The sequence below is a fragment of the Atractosteus spatula genome, chromosome 1 (genome assembly GCF_055471065.1).
Source record: "Atractosteus spatula isolate fAtrSpa1 chromosome 1, fAtrSpa1.hap1, whole genome shotgun sequence".
In the NCBI taxonomy this organism is placed as follows: Eukaryota; Metazoa; Chordata; class Actinopteri; order Semionotiformes; family Lepisosteidae; genus Atractosteus; species Atractosteus spatula.
In genome coordinates this window covers 6336058-6357463 of record NC_142706.1, presented here as the reverse complement: position 1 = coordinate 6357463, position 21406 = coordinate 6336058, and the positions used below count along the sequence as shown (strand labels likewise).

At 38.4% G+C, this 21406-nt stretch overlaps 1 protein-coding gene across 2 annotated transcripts in view; it reads right to left on the bottom strand.

Moving 5' to 3' along the window:
- Window positions 1-10310: 10310 nt before the first annotated feature.
- fam193a (family with sequence similarity 193 member A) overlaps window positions 10311-21406 on the bottom strand; it is a 30215-nt gene continuing 19119 nt past the window's right edge. The window contains exons 14-23 of one of the 2 annotated variants that reach the window (XM_088908742.1): window positions 20972-21160; window positions 20057-20308; window positions 19494-19698; window positions 18878-19147; window positions 17769-18051; window positions 17308-17494; window positions 16387-16617; window positions 12468-13326; window positions 12040-12121; window positions 10311-11209 (exon numbers count right to left, since the gene is read on the bottom strand). In XM_088908742.1, the coding sequence (XP_088764868.1) occupies window positions 11116-11209; window positions 12040-12121; window positions 12468-13326; window positions 16387-16617; window positions 17308-17494; window positions 17769-18051; window positions 18878-19147; window positions 19494-19698; window positions 20057-20308; window positions 20972-21160 (2652 nt within the window). In that variant the 3' untranslated portion in view covers window positions 10311-11115. The remainder of the gene's footprint in view (window positions 11210-12039; window positions 12122-12467; window positions 13327-16386; window positions 16618-17307; window positions 17495-17768; window positions 18052-18877; window positions 19148-19493; window positions 19699-20056; window positions 20309-20971; window positions 21161-21406) is intronic. The other variant, XM_088908756.1, reaches the window with a different exon arrangement.

The following is a 21406-nucleotide window of genomic DNA, read 5'->3' as shown; positions in this document are numbered from 1 at the left end:
AATTTCCAGTCGCCTCCATTTTCATTATTACAGCCAGCTCCTTAATTGTTAATTTGAGGGTTAACTTCAGGGTGGGAGCTACTGTAGGTGCATCAGAGTTCTGAGAGGGACTGGATTGGAGGAGACACAAGCCTGAATCTGCAATACCAGCGGTAGGCAACCCAGCTCCATGTCTGTTGGGCTCCCAAGATGTTATGCCGGCGTCACACGACACGACGTTTCCTAGGATTTTCAGGCGTAGCCGGCATTCACATAATCATGAGAAAAGCACAGCGAGGTGTAGAGAGTCGCAGCTCACCCCCGTTACCGTCAGATGTACGGTATAGTGTGACACCCCCAGCAACTCATAGCACTCTTAACAGCCCCTACGACTCTCTGCGACTCGCTACGACAAAATCATACTGGTTCGATTTTCTCGTAGCGAGTCGCAAGTCTTAGGGGTGGGCAGTGAGCCAGATGTGTACTTGTGAGATAACGCTATTGCGCGTTATAGCGTAATACTAATTTGTTTACAATATTTGTTTTAAAGATGTTTTTATATTTTTAACTGTGTTTTATTTTTTAAATCGTTCTATATTTATAAAGAAGAATTCTGTTTTTGAAGATGTTTATTTGTGGAAAACAATGCCTGTGTTACGTTTTTCAAGATGTTTACGTGCTTGTTCTCCATGTTGTTTATTTACTTTCATGCGGTGCTCTTCTTGTGCTTCAAGTGCTCTTGCACTCTTCCCCTGGTGAACTCGTAGGAAAGACATTTCATTGCCAGCAACTACTGCTGCATGCTATATTGTTGTGCATTTGATAAATAAACTTTGATTGATTGATTGGCTCCCAAAATGAGGCGACCTCGCGGTACTTTCGTGGCACAATACGAGATTTGGAACCATGATGAAAAGTCGTGAGGGAATCGTGAAGTCACCCTCGTATAATTTGACACCCTCTAGGACAGAAAAGGCAGAGAGATTCAGCAATTGCAGTCGATAAATTTGATAAATTTCGAGTCCTGTAGCCCGACGCCGGCTTTAGAGGCAACTTTCAATTAGCACATTACAAATAACTGAAAACCGCAGCTGTCTTGACTTGCTGTCCTCTTAATTAGTTTCCTTGGGTCATTAAGTCCTGGGGGGGAATGAAAATCAGACACACAGCACTCAATGGCCAGGGGTACCTACACCTGTTCTATATATATATTTTGTATGAAGTCGAATGTGTTTTTTGCTGGTTTATTGAAGGTTTATTTGCAGTCTGTTCTCCTTGGGTCGAAAATGAGTCTTGACAATAATGACCACGTGGAATAAACACGGCCTCCCTCTCTATAAACGGACGTGTGTGGATGCTGCCAGGGAATCCCCCTTCTGTTTGTTACATTACCCACAGCATCACTCGAGGCCCAGCATGGATTCCCCTTCGTCCAGAACTGTGTGCAGCCTACCCCGTACTTTCTTGTTTATCTACAGTGGAACAATTTAGCTCATAAATGTCAGAACATCTGTCATTATAGCCAGTTTGCAAAGCTGCTGCTTCTTCTCTGCTCTGCCTCTTGTTAAACAAAGGTGAAACAGCCATGTGAAGAACACAAGACAGCTTTATGAGAGAAAAGATGTAGGAGTGGAGTATGGATATCATATCAGGCTATTCCCTAAATGGCTGGGTGAGGTTCAGAAAAACTGGCAAGATTAATCTAGAAAGACTCCTGTCCTGGAGCCTAGTCTGTGTGCTAAATTTAAATAAAGGTGTTTATTATTCATATCAGGGATTCTCAATATTTTAAGTATACTGTATATATACACTGTTTAGTGTCTAGTCAGATATTGTTATGTATAGACTTCAGAGCTTTTATGATGTTAATAACTGTTGTTAGCAACAATATGTTCATTTTCAAAATATACTGTCCTTCTCCCAGAAATTAATCATTTGTGGAAGAATCACATCAACAGCACATTTCCTTGTCGGAACTCCTTTCGCTTCCAAATCTTTCTTCAGGCGGATTTACAGATAATGGAAAAGCCCGTCTGACACACAGACAGTAAATAGTGAAGGGGTAAATATAATTTTTAATCGTGTGTGTATCCATAAACTCTGGGAATTTCCCATGAGATAGGAAATTCCCATAGATTTAAAAGCACTGTCTGTACGTCTTACCCAAAGGCTGAGTGGTTTTTGGTTAAATACTATGTCATTATTGTTGTTGTTGTTCATGTTGTTGTTTGGTTTGTCTGTTTTTTAATAGGAAGAGCTTATCTTTCAGCTGCTGTAGTTTGGGTGTACAAAACAATTGAGTCAATTACAGTATTTGTAAGGGTCTTGGTTAAGTGGGAAATCTGGGTTTTCCCAAAATGTATTTCAAATACTGTGACTGCTTCAGGCAATCCTTAATGATAAGATATCTTGCCACAGATAATTCACTCACATTAACTTGACTTTAATCTCTATTTAAATATGTGTGCCTCATTTTAATAGACAAATCATTAACTGTCTCCCTCATTGTTTAAAATATGCCTGTAAAACATGTTTAAAAACTGTTTTACCACATCACAGTTTTTTTTTCTCAGTAGTGTGTACCAAAAGGGCAAAACATCCACTTTCTCCAAGAAAATTATTAATCTGAAATGCAAAGGTTTGTTGTAGAAGTAACAAAGTGAATACTTAAAAACAAAAGTTGTCAAATTCAAAGGTCAAACATGAAAAATATGTTTTTTTTCATTACATTTAGCTTGTCCATTCACATTTTGGACACGGTTCTGTTAATACAGTTGTATTTATTGCTAGTTTTGTTACACTTTTTTTTCAGTGTCATATGAACAGAGACTCTAGTGAGCCCAAGATTTTGGGAGATCGTTCTGCATTCAGACTGCAGCAGTTTTACTTCACGTTAAAATATAATAAAGTACTCCATGTAATTCATATGTTTTCCAACATCTTTGGCTGCTTTGTATAACATACTTAAACTCAAGGAACACTCAAGGGAAAAACCAAGGGGAATTTGAACACAAAATGTTTTTGGCAAACGGGCACAGAAATTTGTAGGTCTATTTCAGAAGAGCATTTCCTTCCAGTATCACTGATGCAACATGATATTTCCAGTAAAAATGGTAATTTAGGTAAGGTTTAATGACCATTACAAGTGAATAAGCTACATATACAATGACAACGTATGCAGCTTTAATTCTGCACAGATGAGATTTAAAAACTGAAATGGTGTAGAAATATCACCCTCCTACTTGAAAAAAAGTGTAAGACTTTGATTAGCGTGGGATGCAAACTAAGCCCTCCTTCCACCAGTGGGAGGTGTGCCGACCCCATCGAGTCATCCACGGCAGGAAAAAAAATAAGAAAAAATCGTGACTTATGCAAAACTTTGAGTAAAATACAAATCTAGCTCAGTGACCACCTTGGAACCCTGAATCACAAAGTAAAAATACTGAAATATCCTTAAAGAGGAATTGGAATTTCCCTGCTTTAATAACCTTCAATAGTCTATTTCCACTGAGGCCATTCCTCGGATTTCAAATCTGGAAGTCCTCAAGCTGTACGGAGCCAAGCACAGCTACAACGGAGCGCTTGCGGTTAGAAAACACGCTCGGGAGCTGCATTCTCGCTTCTTGCTCTAAACCCTCGCCAAACATTAAGGAACTGTGCTGGAAGATGACAGAGTGCAACATTGAAAAGGCCACCTCTACAGCTTTCAGCACGTCCTCGAAAATACAAATGGTTATTTCAGTGTATTGGAGGTCATGATGACAGTAAAGAAAGAATGAGGGGCTGTAAAAGGTGCTGTAATCAGAGTTTATTCTGAATACACGGTTTCCTTGTATTCCAATGGTAAAGATGTGTAACTAAATTGGCACAACATTACTATAAAGATCACACCATACAGTATATAACTTCAAGAGTCATTTGTACAGTGTAAGCAAGGTAAATGGGAATTTACATTGGAGTTTTTGTATTTTACCTGCACGAGCTCAATTCCCCCTCCGTGCTTTTTGTTCAATCTTTGTTTCAGTGTTTCATATGACGTACTTGTATTTAACCACACACAAAGGCACGGGCTGAGCGGCAGGAAGTGTGAGATAACCCAGGAAGTTTAAAGATTAAAATATGCAACCCTAAAAAGTTCCCTTTCTTCAAAGTAGGTGGTTCTGTGGACTCTGGATATATGACGTGTGGCATGCTATCTTTAGAAAGCCTTTTCCTGTGTTCTTTACTTTTAGTTTTTAGGGCCTGTGTTATTTAGGACAGAAAAAAAAACATCAGAAGAATGCGTTTACATCCCATAAGCAATTATTGTGATTCAAAAGAAACAAAGAACAGTAAAATTCACTTCATGCTGTGCAAATTGTTTCTTTTTTAATGTTTTTGTGAAATACGTAGGATAGGATTTGTTATATATAGTTTGTATATGTTGATATATAAACAATTTTAGATAAAATACATGTAAGATACTAAAGGATATTCTGTATCTGTATTTTTCAGTTGCATCTAAATTTCACATTTGGATCTACTGAGTGTGGAGGAAGTTCAGTAACGGGGCTTTGAACGCTCATGCATTGAGACATGAAAGAAAGAATCCACTTTTCATCTCTTAGAGACGTTTAACAAGCATCTAAGAGGAGCCCTTGGAGTGGAGGCTGGCAGTTTCAATTCTGATCATACTTACGCTTCACATTTGAGGCTGGCATGTCAAACAAACTGTGACAGCCTCAAGAACAGAGACGATGAAATGACTTTTTTTCTCTTCTGTATGACATCACTAAACTCCACAACTGTCAAACAGCAATGAGTCACGGATTGTCTTCTGTGTACTTGTAGGCAGTGAAATCATGTGGCACGCATGATGTTAGCCTGAAATGCACCTTTCTCAAATACCATTTGAATGCTAATACTTTTAAAAACTTAGCTGTCATAGGATTATCGGGTAAAAAAACTAAACACTGAACCCAAAGAGTGTGTACTGGATCTCTGAAAACCATGTAATTATGAAATAACAGGAAACCAGACAGGGCTGAAAACTAGTCTGTGAATACAAGAAAGATTATTAATGAGAGGAAGTAAATCATCCCATTCATTCATTCATTTGGTTGCTATTAGCCAACCATTCCCAGAGTCCCAGTTTCTCTTTTAAATTTAGGATCCATCAACGACAGGATTTCTTTTTTACAAGGTGCTCTTAAAAGTATGCAACATTGCCTCTTTTGTAATTAAAGCACAAAGCAATATTTAATGATGACTGTTGCTGCTTTAACTACAGAAAGAAACATCAGACGACTGTGAAAATCCTTTCTCGTTGTTCCTGACAATGTTTAAGAAGCTTTAAAAGGCCGGTACACAGGAAGGCAAAACAAGTGTTGTTTATGAAATAGAAAAGGATTGGCCATTTGACTTTCTCAGAAATGCTTGCCAGCGAGATAAGGTAAATTTCCATTCTCCTTGTGATGTGTGTTGACTTCTTTCACCTTCTGTTCACCCAGTGGGAATGTTCCTACCTTGAGCTCTGGGATTTTTTCCAGCTCATCTCTTCCACTCCGCTAACAACTAAGAAGCCTTTCACAATGGTTCAGAACTTCATGGTGTTGCCCCCTGGAAAGATTTTGATAATTCGAAGCACTTTCACTTTCAAATTGAATTGAGCACGATGATTTCTTCGTGAAATGGGGGTGGGGGAGATGAAACCGATGAAGAATTTGTATCTCAGAGTCATGTGTTAGTGGAGGAAAGTACAGTGCACCCAGTGACCCGCCTCTGGATTGTGTTTGTATACTTCTCCACCTCATCTTCTGGGCAGTGGGGGTGCACCTAGGGGCGGTGCTATACTTCAGTGGAAAATCAGCCGGATCTTCTTCTTATATGCCAAATTTCTTTGGGATCCTTTGGGAAGAAAAAGAGTTAAAAAAAAGAAATTGAAAGGTCAGATATTTATATATCTAGTTACAGATAGATAGTATGGATCAATTAAATATACCCCTGCTTTGGGGGATAGTCAGAGATTATTACAGTTCTGTGTTAAAGGGTTGCTAATCATTAAATGGGGAAAAGTGATGTATTTTTAAGTTGAAACCTTTGAAGCAGACAGGTGATTTCCCACTGGGAAGTTGAAGTGATTGAACCTGCTGATTGTCAAGTTTGGGTCAGATAAAAAAAGAAAACCACCAGAAACAGGCCAATATGGCTTAGCAATCAGGAGACGTACTTCTTCCTAATAATGCGCTGCAGGCTGGGCTTTCGTCACACAGTTTTATGGCATCACAGGTATTAACAGTTGGCAGTTTCTAATCCTGCAAGACATTACAGCCAAGCACAGTTAATTAATGAGAGGCTGTCATCTCTGAGGCCCTGAGTCCCAACAGTTTGCAAAGATTTACATCCATCATTTTCACACAGCCAGATCGACTGCTTCAGAAACCTGCTCATTAGCACTTTAAGTGTGAAGAGGCAGCTACAAATTCACTGTGAGCATAAGAACATAAGAAAGGTTACAAACGAGAATGGGCCATTAGCCCATATAGCCTGTAGTGCTCGCCGATGTTCATCAGTGCAACTGAATGTCATGGTGTGAGTAAGTCCTCAGGTGGACATGCCAGCAGTGCAAATCCTGTTTAGCCATGAGCCACATTATTGTTCTAGGCTTGTTAAAAAGACAGGGTGCTCTACATTTTTTTGGAGCTAGTCTTATGGTATTAAGGGGTTGCTAACTGCCAGTTGGGGAGAAGTATTATTATTATAAATAAGAAGAGGCCTTTAAACTTGAAAGTTAAAAGAAGAGGGAGACCAAGGGTCACTTTTATGGCTTTCAACTCCAATAAAATGTCAGCTCAGTATTGTTCTCTGATCACATCTGATTTGAATGTGCATGTATATCCAGTTTCAATTCCATTAAAAGGTAACACCCATTAAAAGCAGCCTTCCACAATCTGCTGCTGTTCATGAGGGGATATTACTCCTTTGAGTTCTGGGTTTTTTTTCCAACTCATCTCTTCCACTCTGCTAACAACTACACAGCCTTTCATAATGGTTCAGAACCTCTGGGTGTTGCCCCCTGGAAAGATTTTGATAACATGAAGCATTTTCACTTTCAAATTGAATTGGAACACCAAGATTTTTTTGGTGACGTGGGAGTGGGGGGGGGGGGGGGGGGTTGTAGATGAAACCTAAAATTGAGAGCTAAGTCTTATTTGACAGGGGTTAATGGGGACAGTGGGGGATGGGGTGTTGAAATGGTTGAACAGTCTACCCTTGGGACACATCTCTGTTTTGAAATGATGCCAGTTCTTCCTAAGCTTGTTACTGTGGACTTATACCCATAAACGGCAGATCTGAAAGATGCAACTTTGTTTACGTGTATGGTAACAACACTTCTGAAAGTGGATGACCCAAGGACTGTGACCACCTCTTTGTTTTTGATTTGATTTTGTGGAACCCCAAGTCCTGTGAGTCATACCTGAGATCTAGTTTCAGCTCTTATCTGTGATGTAACAGATGGAGACCTACTTTTCAAATACTTTCAGGATGAGACAAAGTCACTAATTCACAGACTGTGCAAATGAGACACTCAGCAACACTAGCAACCACTAAGTCTGAGAAGGAACCGTGGATGTTAGATTCCATCTATAAATATTGTGTACATTTTTGTTAAAGTGAGATTCACAAGTCACTTCTACTGCACAACTGAATTGTAACTGATCTATAACTTCGGAAAGGCCTATGACAAAGGATCACTTGTCCCAAGAGCATAGTATTTTAAAGAAGCTGGCAGCCGTGTCCACCCTACCCATGCAATACAAACATGGAAAAGATGTCAGTATATGACAGATCTGGCATGTTTGAGTAAAGCGACTCATAACACTTTAACTGCATTGAGCTTCTCTGTGCTAGTTACGACAAAGAGAATAAAGACAAAATGATCAGGCACCAACACCACAATCATTACTTTTTACAATTTGTAAGTTGTCAATGATTAAATTACAAATATACATACGGAACAATGAATTTAAAATTTTTTCCATATATGTGTACTTGAAAAAGGTTGTTCAGTTTATGTTGTTTGCAGACAACCTGAGGTCTTTCATACCACCTAGAGGACACAGATGGCATGTCTTAAAGGATGATGGACCAGCATTAGGTTAAGGGCCCAGCCTCAATCACTGACAATGAGCCAATGAGGTCAGAGGGTGTATAGGACAGTCCAAAGTCATTTAAAGGCCATCTGTATCCTTCAACAACCCATTCTTTGCAGTCACATTTAAGTCAGAGGCGGTTTAAAGTGGAATGGTAGCTGGTTACTATTTCAGCTGTAACACCATCCATGAGTTTGCAGAGGTAGTGGATTCCTGCAGCCAACTGCAAGAAAAACATTTCAGACAAGACCAAAGGACCTACCAGAATGGAAACTAGACCAAACTGACAGACCAGGTGTCACCTGCAGTTACAGACTTGAAGCGTCTTAGACTAGCAACTGGGAGATGAATGCACAGATGTGTGTGGAAGTGAGGTTAATACATGCATGGAAAGGCATATTCCTTTCCCCTTTTACAAAATATCAATCACATTACTGTCCTAATAATAGATGACAATGCTAAAGTTTTTAATGATTCCTTAATGTCATTTTCCCCCAAGAAAACAGCCATAAAAACATCTATAAGCACTTTAAACACCACCATTTGGACAATTTTATTCCTAATTTTTTCTATTTTAAGGTTCAAAGATCCCTTAATGATTTATTGGACTTACACAAATGCTCATAAACCATTTCTTTTGCTTTCTGCCTCAATTCCATCATTGGTGTGCTTTTCTTCTTCTTAGGCTGTGGATTTTGCTGTCCTGCATTTTGGAGCCCATCTCATTCAGGTCTTGACCATTAGCGTTTTCACCGCAACCGTAGTCTTCCCTCTCCTTTTCTATTAATGATTCTGTGATTTAACACTTACCCTTTTGCCTGGCATATCTTCTTGCTGTGTTCAAAATACCTCTCTCAATTAGCAGTATTCCTCCCTCTCAGACATTTCTGACCATATCAACCTGATTTCCACTTTCCAATCTTGCATTTTTAAAGCAGTGTACCAAAAGCTTCCAATTCTAACCATCCTTGGAACTTCTTTTTTCTGTGTCCTCTGCTCCATACAGGTTAATCAGATGTGGATTTACAGTGCATAGTGGCAGACTTGAAGTAAATGATTTCATGTTTGGATTGTGAACAAGACAGTCAACCTCAATTCAAATTGAGATTTAACAGACATTAACAAGCATCTCTGAAACAAAGTAGACAAGTTACTCTCAAGCATTTTTGAAAGTTTAAAATATTTATAATCACTATACCAAAAAGCACATTTTTGTGCTTAAGTCACCAAGCATTGCTCATTTCTAAATGGAGACAGATTTCTGAAGTTCATTTTGTAGTGAAATGGTATCTTCAATACTACGTCTCAGACTACCTTCAAATATATTTTCGCAAAAAGTATGCTGTTGCATACTCTAAAATACTACTCTGAGTATTAGACAAATTGAACGCCAATAATCTCTTTAATTTAACTAGTACCTGCTTTAATTTGTGAAAACATCTACCTCACTGCTCAAGATGATCAAGATGATACTCATCAAGATGTATGCTACATGCGCAGGCAAATGTCCTTAATTTTTAACCTTGAAAAAATGCTGCAAAGGTTATTTTAGAAACTCCAAAAGGAAATTTGCATATTTTCAACAGAAGTAAGTTTTTATGTGCTATACCTAGATTCAAACCCACAGCAATGAGTGCCTTTGGGTTACCTTCAGCGAATTCAGTCTGTCTCACTACACTGGAAATGCGAAGATGTCATGTTTCCATTGCGACAAAAACTCTGGATACGTTCAAGAAGTGAATTTCTGACACTGTAATGTCTACTTTCCTTTTGATTATGAATGCATGATGCAGTAAAATCAAGAAATTTGTCAGGGTGATTACTCAGACACTGTAAGGGGGTGAGACTGAAGCTACATATCTATCTTAAAGTGTTACCTTTAAAGTGACTATCCAGGGGTGTGTCGATTAATAAAGTGTGCTATTAGGGATTTCCATAAGCATGTTTCTAAATGTTATTTTCCGTAAGCATGGGGTAAATAATGTAGAACACTTATTGGTAAAACGGTTCTGAAGAACATGTATAAAAAATAATAGATTTACAGTATTCTGAAAAATTAATCTTAATCTTTTAAGGGAGCATTAATAAGACTAAATCCTTTGCTGCAATAAAAAATGTAAAATAACAAGCACATATCTTTTTACGAACAGTGAAAGGAATAAACATTCAAGACACAAAGGAATCTTCCTGCCATACTACTGTATTCCATCTTTCAAAAAAGAAAGACAAGATTTTTAATATTACTTAACAATATGTTAAAAAGTAGCCAGTTTGGCTTCAGTGTTAATACAATATACACTCTATAACAGGTCGATAGTGTGAGTACTGTTCTTTTCTTAAATTCCATTCTGCAAGTAATCTGATACAAGCTGGCTACAGGTCAAGAAGAAAAAAAAACACATAACTTGAACACTTTTGAACAGTGGATTGTGAGACAAAAAGAAAAATGCATTGTCAAGTATTAGCCTTCCTTCTTTTTTAAAACCTTATTGTGTAGAATGCTGGAGCAAAGTAGAGTGATACTGACCAAGCCCATTCCCTTGTCAGCAATCTGAAAGAAGTGCTGGATGCATGTGTGATAGAAGCCACAGTTACAGTGAAAAACGTTTTAATGGTTTCTTTTTGGAGGACCTTCATCCAAACAGAACGTAAGCAGCCTGGACTACTATAGGTGGGGGGGGGGGGGGAAAGCCAGAATAAATCTGAACAAAAGTCATTTTATGTTCTAGCTTCATCAGGATATGGCTACAGTCAAGAGAAATGTCCCACTCACAGACTACAAGCACACAAGCAAACAAATTCAGGTAGAAAGTAGCTTTTGTTTTGTTTTTCTTTTTTTTTCAGTTCTGCAAGAATATCAGGCCAAATGGGTTCTTCACAGAACCTCGCAGCAACAAGAACAAGGCAAGGCAGCAGAGGCTCAGAGGCCAAAGGAGCTTCTAGCACAGCAGGGCTGAGTCAGCAGTCAGTGATTGGTTCCTGCCAATGTCTTTTTGTATGGTTATCAGTGTGCAGCAAATGTGGTTTTCTTCAAGCTAAAGTTTGACCAGTTGATGGAAAGCCGCTGTCTAGTCTGTCTAGCAGAGTCCAAACAAAATCTGCAAAGAGAGTAACGCATAAGTTATATTCAAAAATATTTACAATAGCTTAACTTCACTGTTGTCACCATACCTAACACAATATATGTGTGCTAAAAAAGCTAGTAATACATTGTTAATGACATACCTGTTATTCTAAAACTCACTAATCCAGACTATGTAAACAAATGCAGCCATTAACACATTGATTGATGAAAGCAACTGGTATTGCTGATGCCAACCTCCACCTCCTCCTCCAATCGTCTACAGAAGTCAGACGGCTTGAAATAAAAGTCACTGACTTGTCTGGGTCATGCTGCTAATCACTGTATAACTTTGAGATGACCGGTGCCTATATAGGTTTCATAATTCTTCAGAATATACGATACAAAAAAACAAGAAATTAAAAATCTTCATTTATCTTTAAAGTTTTCTGAAATTGAATGGGTGGCACATTCACTAAAGCTGAAATGTGGGAACTACAGCTAAAATACTTATGCAATACTTGATATTTTGGAACTTTAATACCACACATTTAATAGAATATACAAATACACTGAAAATGAAATCCAACTTTAATCATTATACTGATTTACATAGACAACACTTCCTATTCTATGATATCAGTTCTCCAAGCATTTTTTTTTACTTTCAACAAAACACTTCTGCAAATATTCCTAGATGGTAAATGCATGAAAGTGCATTTAAATGGTTTACCAGTGTTATAAAGACATTTTTATCACACAAGGCATATTTATATTACTCATCTATGCTCCTTCTACGGTGCAAATACTGTAGATTAATCTTTTCTCAAATTTAGAATAAGGCAGGAAAACACATTGATATTTGACCTTTTAAAGTACTCTACTTCTCGTTCTGTTTCATCCATTTCCACGCTGTCCAGGTCAATGTCTTTTGGCAGGAACACATCATCTTAGAAGAAAAACAGTTATTTTCCTTTTATAACACAAAATAAATAAAAAGCAACATTTATGAAAAAAAAACAACATTTCAGCCAGCATCATAATATGCCTCCTTGTCTTGTAACACAGGACCGTATAATAAAAAGTCTCTTTTTATAAACTATTATAAAAAGCTTCTGGAGAATAAATACATCTAATGGGGTGCACAATATTAAAGTAATTGAATACAAGAAGAGTCATGCGCTAGCTATTACAAAAGATCATTTTTTAATACAAACAACACATGACAGAACCTCAGTAATAATGAAACAAATCTGAACACCATTATGTTTGGAAGTCTTCCTGTGAATACTCACCGATGGAGTTATTGAGCTTATCTCCCTTTTTCTTTTTGTTCTTCTTGGCCTTTCCTTTAGGCTGCGGAGATTCGGCTGTGCTGGGCTTGCTGTGCTGCTGCTGCTGCTGCTGCTCCACCTGGGGAGGCAACTCTGTGACCTCAGCTGCCTTGTCCTCTCTTACGTGATTTAGCTGCTTCTTGCCGTTTAAGCTGTTGATCTTGTCTTCCCTTTTCACTTCGCTAGAAGGATCCTCTCCAGGTTTAGGCTTAGACTCTATCTGAGCGCCGTTAGTAGTCTTTGCGGTCAACTCTGTACCTTTGGAAATTTCCGGTGACTTCTTTGCTATCTCTGTTACAAGTTTGCTTAGTGGCTGCCTTACCTTTGACTTTCCATTCACTTCTTTCTGCATGAGAGCTTCAGGAAGAACAGGTGTGTCCACCTGTTTCACCTTTGCGTTCTTCTGGCTCTGCATTTGATTAAGCTGCCTACAGTCTTTTCCATTCATCCAGCTCTGCTTAGTCATAGTGGGCTCATGCACTAATCTTTGTTGCTCTTTATTGTCTTCTGGTCCAGTCTGAGGACTGGGTAGCTGAATAATGTCTTGCAGCAACTGAGGTTTACCATTCTTAAAGTTGTCCAATGCGTTCTGAGCGGTTTCCTTTAAGTGTTGGGGGTTCTGGGGTGCAGCAGGTTCTGCTTTTTGAACCTCTTTTGTTTTGTCTTTTTTCTTTTTCTTAACAGCCCTCAGCTGCTGGAGCTCCTGAAGCCTCAGCAGCTCCTGTTTCAGCGTCTCTTCTTCTCTCCGCCTCTGCTCCTCAAGCAATTGCTGCTGCTCCCTCTCCCGGGCCTCGGCCTCCAGACGAGCCTTTTCCTCCATCTGCACATCACAGAACACGGGCTGTTAATCCACAAACAAACTCCGACAAACTACCAAGGGTTATGCATGGCTCCCTGCTCAGCGCACAGCGGTTCAGGTCCCACAGCCCTGCACATTGGACGTGTTTGTCTAACATCTGGCTTTAGGGAAGCAAACTGCAAATGTAAATCCTATTTTTTATTTTTTTTCAGCATTCTGTATTAAATATGTAACACATTCCATTGGTTCCAATACTGATTTTAACGGCTCTTGGCATGTATCCAAGTTTCATATACAATTCCTTGCCCTATTCGAGACATTTCTTGGAATAACAGTGTCAAAAAAAAGTGGCAACCTGGATCAGGAAAAAACTGTGCTCTTCCATGCTTCACCTGGGTGTTTTAGCAGAAATGCCTTTTCTATTTGTATTCTCCTTTCATGTTATATGTGGATGGATGGGGAACATCTGTATATAATGGATTGATAATAAGCCAAATATTTGTTCCAATGAAAGCCAAACATTGACTTTTGTTAAAAGATATTTTGGATTACAGAGTCTGCAACCAGCTAACTCCACTTAGAAAATATGGAAATGCCACAGAAAATACTGGAATAATACAGAGCTGTTTTAATAAAATAAGAATAGGCTATCACATGTTAAAATATCTAATTGAATGAGTACAAAAATCCACTCTTCGGATCTTCAGTCTTGTGTGGTGGTTTTAAAACTGTAAATAAGTAATAATGATAAAAAATGCTTACTATAAGATTTGTTGAGAGATTGAACACCCTTATTACAGTATGCTAGCACAATGGGTGACGACAAAAAAGCAGAAATACATGCATCTACCGGTCCTGGAATTTTGAATTAGTCAAATATATCACTGTGACAAACAGTAATTTAACATTAATTATTATCTTTCAGTCAAAGCAAGTTAGCTCAAAGTCCTTGTTTGGCTTTTATCTATAAAGTTCCACCTGAGCCAGCAGTGATGTTTTTAAACTGCCTTTACCTGTTTACTCAAAATAATAATACTAATGTTTTTAAATGATACATTAGTGTTATAGATGTATTTTCTAGTAATACTAATTTAACAACATTCTGGATTATTTGATTACTTTTTGAAAAATGTTATCCTTGGAAGAATACAGAAATGTGGCAAAATATTATTTACTACAAAAGATCAAATATATTTTGACTCATCTCATCTAGCAGAAAAACTGCCTTTTTTAAATTTACTTCCCAAGGAGAACACGAATGCACTTAATTATTGTAATCCACTTATCACTGTTTTACATTCCAGTTACTAAGATGGAAAGATCTAAACCAGGAGTCTCCAACTGAAGTCCTGGAGACCCTGAATCCAGCAGGTTTATATAGAACCATTAAATAATTAATTTCCAAAAAAACTGTATTATGATCAACTAAGCAGGTGATTTGCCAAATTATGCAACTTAAAGTTTAACTAGAGCACTGTGAGCACTCAGGTCCTTATGGACCACAATCTGTTTAACTGAACAAATTACTTATTAACTAATGCATGATATATGCCAATACAATAAAGTATTCCATAGTCTTCAGTGGATTAAAATGAGTTATAGGATTGCAGCCCTTGAGGACCAGGGTAGGAGATCCAGTTTTAGGCTATCGGTCACAATCATATGCTGAAATAGTGTGGATAACTGCAAAAGAATCTGTAGTTAAGAGAAAAAATTGAAGTACTTCAAAGTCACTTTGAGACCCAAATATGTCACACAAGCGTTTTCAACAAGAGTATCTGCATATCAGTATTGTGAACGCCTGCAAATAAGTCCAATTCTGATGCTTATAACTGGGAAGGCATGGAGAAAATATACATTTAAACAGAGACCTGGTGTTGACTTGGCCTGCAGATTAGTCAGCAATGATATTGTCCTTCAAGCACATCTTAACTAAAAGTGTTTTAATGTGAATTTTATAATGTAAATCATTTTGTATGTCTAAAGCTTTACATAAATGTCATGTCACCCTATCCTTTCAATACATCCAATGACTTGAAGATTAGTGTTCATTTACTATCCCTCATGGTCATGAATGATTGGTCATCTTCAAGTTCCTAGTAGACAATAAGACCTACACAGGATCGACACACTCACTGGCTGGGGGAGCAGATGACTCTGGAGATGGAAAGATCTAGTTGTGTATTTTAAAATGATAGTTTAATTAAAGTGTTAATTTTTGTTTACAAATATGATCCTGTTACAGCACAAATAAAGTTTTGAATAATGGCAGCACAAGTTTGGATTTCACATGAATATAGTAAATATATGTAACTGCACTGGCTACATATGCCAGAGCATCATGTTTATTTAGTTTTAAAGAATTTAGAAACATGAACAAATTAAATATTAATTTAAGATTACATTTCTGTTATGTAACTGTTACTAACACTTTCTGCCAGTAAAACATCCTTCCTGCAAGATCTGACAAGCTCTTTGCAGAGTAGTACAGGATTTAGCCAAGAGGTGGTGCAGGTTGGGACAAGTATAGAGAATGCTACAAGACTGGGATCAAGTGACACCTGCTGGCGGTTAAGGGTGAGACCCATTTAGCATTTTCTGGAGCAAAGTACAAAAACAGCTTTGTTTTGTGATTCAATTAAACATAGTAGTTTGGCAAGCCAATGAAACACTGAAGAGTTGCTTTATAAACACTAATTAAAAAAGGTGGGTAGCTGCATCAGCATGCATAGGCTGCAAAGGAACAAGTAATAGGTTTATTCCATGCTGAAAAAAAGAAGAAAGAGAACACAACGTTTCGGCCGTGGAGCCTTCTTCAGGTGTCACTGAAGAAGGCTCCACGGCCGAAACGTTGTGTTCTCTTTCTTCTTTTTTTCAGCATGGAATAAACCTATTACTTGTTCCTTTGCACTAATTAAAAAAAGCTTCCTTTCCACAGTTTATGGTCTTTCATGAACATCGGAAGTTTACATTAACAAAATGACATAACGGAATACGCTTACAATTTACAAAGCCACTTCGAGTTTTTATTACTTTATCATAACAGTGGGAACAAAAAAAAAAAATCGCATCTGTTCTTACCTTCTTCTGTTTGTGCCGCGCCCTTTTGGCCGCCCGAGAGCTACTGACAGGTTTGGAGTCGGCGCTGTTTATGAACTGTAATAGGTCTTCTACCTTTCGGTGGTCTTCTAAGCTCTCCCTGTCCAGTAGCTGGTCACCTCTCTTTGGCTGTTCCTCTTTCCGCCTTGTGAGCCGAAGGCGTAACTTCTCGCGCATTTCTGCATAGTTTCGACTTGTGGGCGCCGCTGGAGGCTGCCGATGAGAAATCGGCATTAAAGGCTTACGAAGAGAGTTGTTCACCTATAGCAAATCTAACGTCACTCAGGTAATGGTTCTTAAATAATAAGGTAGTCATGTATACAGAGTCCTGCTGGGGGTATTTAAAAACATATTTCCCCTCAACGTTTGGATGTTGGATGACTTCATGAAATAAATGAAACACACGTTAAACTTTGGTGTTATTTGATCACTGAACGTGATCAGAGCTTCATTCAGTGATCAAACATAGAACATGGAAAAATTCAGAAAATCTGAAAGGGAACAGCATTACAGAACAGAATGTGTTCCAGGCCAAGAAAGATGAACAAGGTCAAGGTTCCCGTTGTGTTACCGCGGTGTTATTCGTGGTGGTGATTTGTGTTCACTATATTGCTGAAGATGCTTCATTTAACATGGCAGTACAGCATTTTTAGGATTAATTTCAGAGGATAACAGAAATTAAAAAGATGTAAAAGTAACGAAGAAGTTATGAAATATCTCAAACATTTTATTAAAAAACACTGCACCCTACCAAACGTCCACCTTAAAATGCTGATAAAGTACTGGTGCTACAGATTTAGTTATTTCTATTTAGTTGTTCCTTAGGGCTGTGTAAAAACATCTGAACAAAAAGGAAGTGCTCTCTGAGGTCAAATTATCCATTTAAAAAAAATTAAGTCTTACCCCCCCATGGCCAAAGAATTCACAGTAGCAGCAGTCACAGTACTTTCCTTCTTTCTGATTGGTGGATGTCGAAGTGCTAGAACTGTGTTCTGAGCAGCTGTCCTCATCCTGGCTCTCCTCGCCGTCGTACTGCTGATGGTCATACGCACTACTGCCTTCACATCGATGGCCCTCGCAGTCCGGATCACTGAAACCGAAGACCGGTACCAAAACCATTAAAACAATGCCGTTAAATCTGTTGACGACTGTCTGGGTTCTTCTTCACGGTGCATTACAGGGGCAATAGCTGCTTTAAGTTGTAGCATAGCTCTGAATGTTTAAATGGCACGCCATCACATCTGCCAGCATAACTAGGCAAATCCATAAAAAGGGTATATTCCCGCTTTGCCAACGGATGAGGCGCAGACGTCTGCATTAATCCGCTCATCACCAATATGAAAAAAAAGAGCCGTCTGACAAACCTGCAAACGCTGGGCGGGGCGCTGACGGAGCTTTCAGTGGCAGCAGCAGGGGGCACCGCTGAGGGAGGGCACAGTCCTTGGTGGGGGTCCACGAAGCCAGGGGCTGTGGCAGCCGTCTTTGGGAAAGCTGGAGCTCCAATGTTGGGGAGATGAGGAGCAGTGGCTGGAGAGAATGTTGTGGCGCTAAGAGGAGGGAGTGAAGCTAAACCTGTCGGGCTATTTCTAGGTACAACTGGAGGTGGGTGTCTGTGGTCCTCTTTACCTAGATTGTGAAATACCTCACCTACAAAGAACAGAAAAAAATGGTGGTCAGGAAAAGTACAAATGCTAGTTTCTAATTTGACATATAGCCAACATTAGATAAAGGTAATATAATCCTAAAAAAAGGAATAAAGATGTACATGATTAATATTTCAAAATCACTGTATACATATTATCGTCCATACTACACACAGAGAACTACTGATAAAAGACATTTGTTAAATTTTGCATTTTGTAATATCAAGGTGATTAAACAGTTTAAAGACCCAAAGCTTTCATAAAAATAAAATTGCTTAGTCAAAATAGTGTATTGTCTAATATGTTCCCTCAGTAAAGGTATAGTAACTTCATAAAGGTTCAATTTTAAATAACTTCAAAACGCGTGATGATAAATGCCCATTAACTTTGATGAATCAGGGCTTTAAATTTAAAGTCTTAAATTTACAGATTTTCACATTATCACAAACATTGCATTCAAATTCCGTGGAATCCAAATTTGGATTTTTCTCTAAACTATGAATTTTAAAATGTTAAAAAGTAAAAAAGCTTATATCTTCAGATCAAAATGCTTTTAAATTTGGAGACATTAAAATACAGAAACTATGCTAAAGATCTAGTCTGCAATGTTTTAATTCAGAAGTGCTTTTCCTGGAACAAATTTTCAAGTTTTCCAAGGGTTTAATATAATAACAATGCTGAACTGAATTATAGCCAAATTAGAATTTTATTTGCATTTATGAAACAATGCAAACATTTATGGGACTAGATTTGTTCCAAGTGCATTTTGGTGTTACTAGCCTTGAAAGACATGGCTAGCAAGTCCTTCATACTCCTCCTACCCTCTTTACCTAAAGAAGTGGGTCTTTTAGATGAAACTTTGATCTGATTATTACTTGACTGGACAGTAGTAGCTGTGCAGGACACGGATGAGGTTGCTGAAGATGTTGCCATAACAACTTTATTAGCTTCCATAAATGTGTCTTGGAAATTATAGAGACATTTCTTCTTGGCTGTGTTCTTTTTTTCTGTGGTTTCTGTAGGGGTTGTGGTTTCAGCACTGGATGATGGTGGTGGAACTTCTGGTCTGATTTCTGGGAGAGCCGATCCAAGCATATCACCTTTATGAAAGAGGACATTTCAGCAACAATAGACAGTAACAGCAACAATATGAAAATACACGTGTTAAACTAATAACAACGGCTACTATAAAGCATTCTGGTATTCATTGCTGTTATTAACCAAAGGCCTAATCATGGAAGATTAATCTTTCCAAATAACTGGCTAAACGCATTGTGAAAAAACATCTCTACATATCCAATTTCCAGTATGGTCAACTGTTTCCAATGGACTGATGCTATGATGGGAACTACAGACCACTGTCAGAAAGGGTTCATGATTATGTTTATATGCCTATATACTGACTTACACAAACATATGTTATTTAAAACAGAGCAAATGTCACACCTGAAAGCGGCTCCTGCAGAAAAATTGCTGGATTCCAGTTCATGACTGATGTTTCCCAGATGTTTTCAAACTTCAGAGACGGGGGGAGTGAACTGTTCCAGTCTGTAGTGTTCCCAAAACAGTTTTGATAAATATGGTCTTGAAGTGAAGCATTGAAAACCTGATGTTTGCCTGTGTGGTTGGTAGTCAGGGCTGATGGAGGCGTCTGCAAAATGTACACATAAATCAATTTATAATTGCTGAGACTGTGTATTTACATATGGAAGATAATTATACATTATATATATATTATATATCATACATACATTAAATAAAAACATTTAATAAAAAATAAGAAAAAAATCCCTACAATAAAGAACTGTGAGTGAAGCAAGAAGGAGAGAAGTTTAATAATCTTTTAATAACTTTCCATTTTAATATTTTCAGTCAACCAATGACAATATAATTCGGGTGACAATTTCAAAAATCATATTGAATTGCCTAAAAAAGTAAACAAAATTTAAGATTAAACCTGGGAATAAAACAGCACTTTAAATATCCCACAGAATCTCCTGTAGCCTTACCTTATTGCTGTGTGTAAAAGGTGGACTAGTATAGAGGGTTGGGTGAAGAAGGGGCCTAGGTAGATGTGAGATGGTGTGCAATGGTAGATGGCCATGGATGTGTGGATAAAGGTGCAAAGCAGGATGGGACGTTTTCTCTGTTAAGAATTGATGGCCAGGATGGAGTCTCCCAGGCGTGAGTGTTGTTCCATTAATACCAGATACTTCCTGCTTGCAAACATGACATTCGCAAGCATGCTGAACTTGATCAGTCTGTTGGAATAATAAATAAGTTAAATTACATTAGATATACAGTCACGGAGACAAAATACGTAAGTAGGAAAATCATATACAGAAATGCACACAAACACATTCTCACATTTACAGGGGATCTTAAAAACACCAGGGTATAACATTTTAAAAGGACATATGGAAAGAAACATTGGTCATAATCGGTCAAGTCACACCAATATATTGTGCATGAATTGAGTTTCTCGGCATATCTCTAACATAACAATACGGAACCTCAAAATTGGGTATTCTAATTACAACATAACTTAATTAGCTGTAAGAAAAAAAGTTAAAATTTAAGCCATAAACTTCATAGGATACTAAACAGTACTAATTTATGATACATTTCAGAAAGGCTGTAGGCAAGACATCTTGTGTATTCTGCCAGTTAGACTTCTTAGGGGAAAACTAAAAAGAGACTCAATGATTCTTCAAGTTATCTCAAGTGCACCCCACAGAACTTCAAAAAAGCAGTGTACTAAAGGCAAAGCAGTTTATCAATCAGGATATGCTATCCCTTTGTGCCCTGAAAGTGACAAATGTGGTTTGCCTTATAGCCCATCTTCAGTACAAAGGACAGAAACAGCACAGCAATAATTACATATCGCCTTAATACGAACTGGACCCGAGTCATGTTATCTGCACCTGTTGGTTCTGGTAAGACGGCGGAGGACTATCGCTACTCATTTCATCCTTCACTGAAGCTCTCTTCCCTGAAGAGAGCTCCTCCTGCGGCCCTGGGGGCTCCCCACTGCTCTCCCCGTCAGCCTCCTCGTCGTCTGCTTCGGAGGAAGAGCTGCTACTGCTGCTGCTGCTGCTGCTCACCCGCGGGGACTGCATTGAGAAATGGCACATGCGGCGCTTAGAACATGACCCAGACCCCCTCAATTACCAATATTCTCTACTGTTCTAAACCTCCTGAGCCACCAAGGCTACATCCATTACAGACAAAACGTCAATAATAATCATAATTCCTTACACTTCTACAGCGCTTTTCTGGACACTCCACTCACAGCACTTTACAGGTAATGGAGACTCTCCGCCACCACCACCCCATCTTTGACAGCAGCCAAAGTGCAC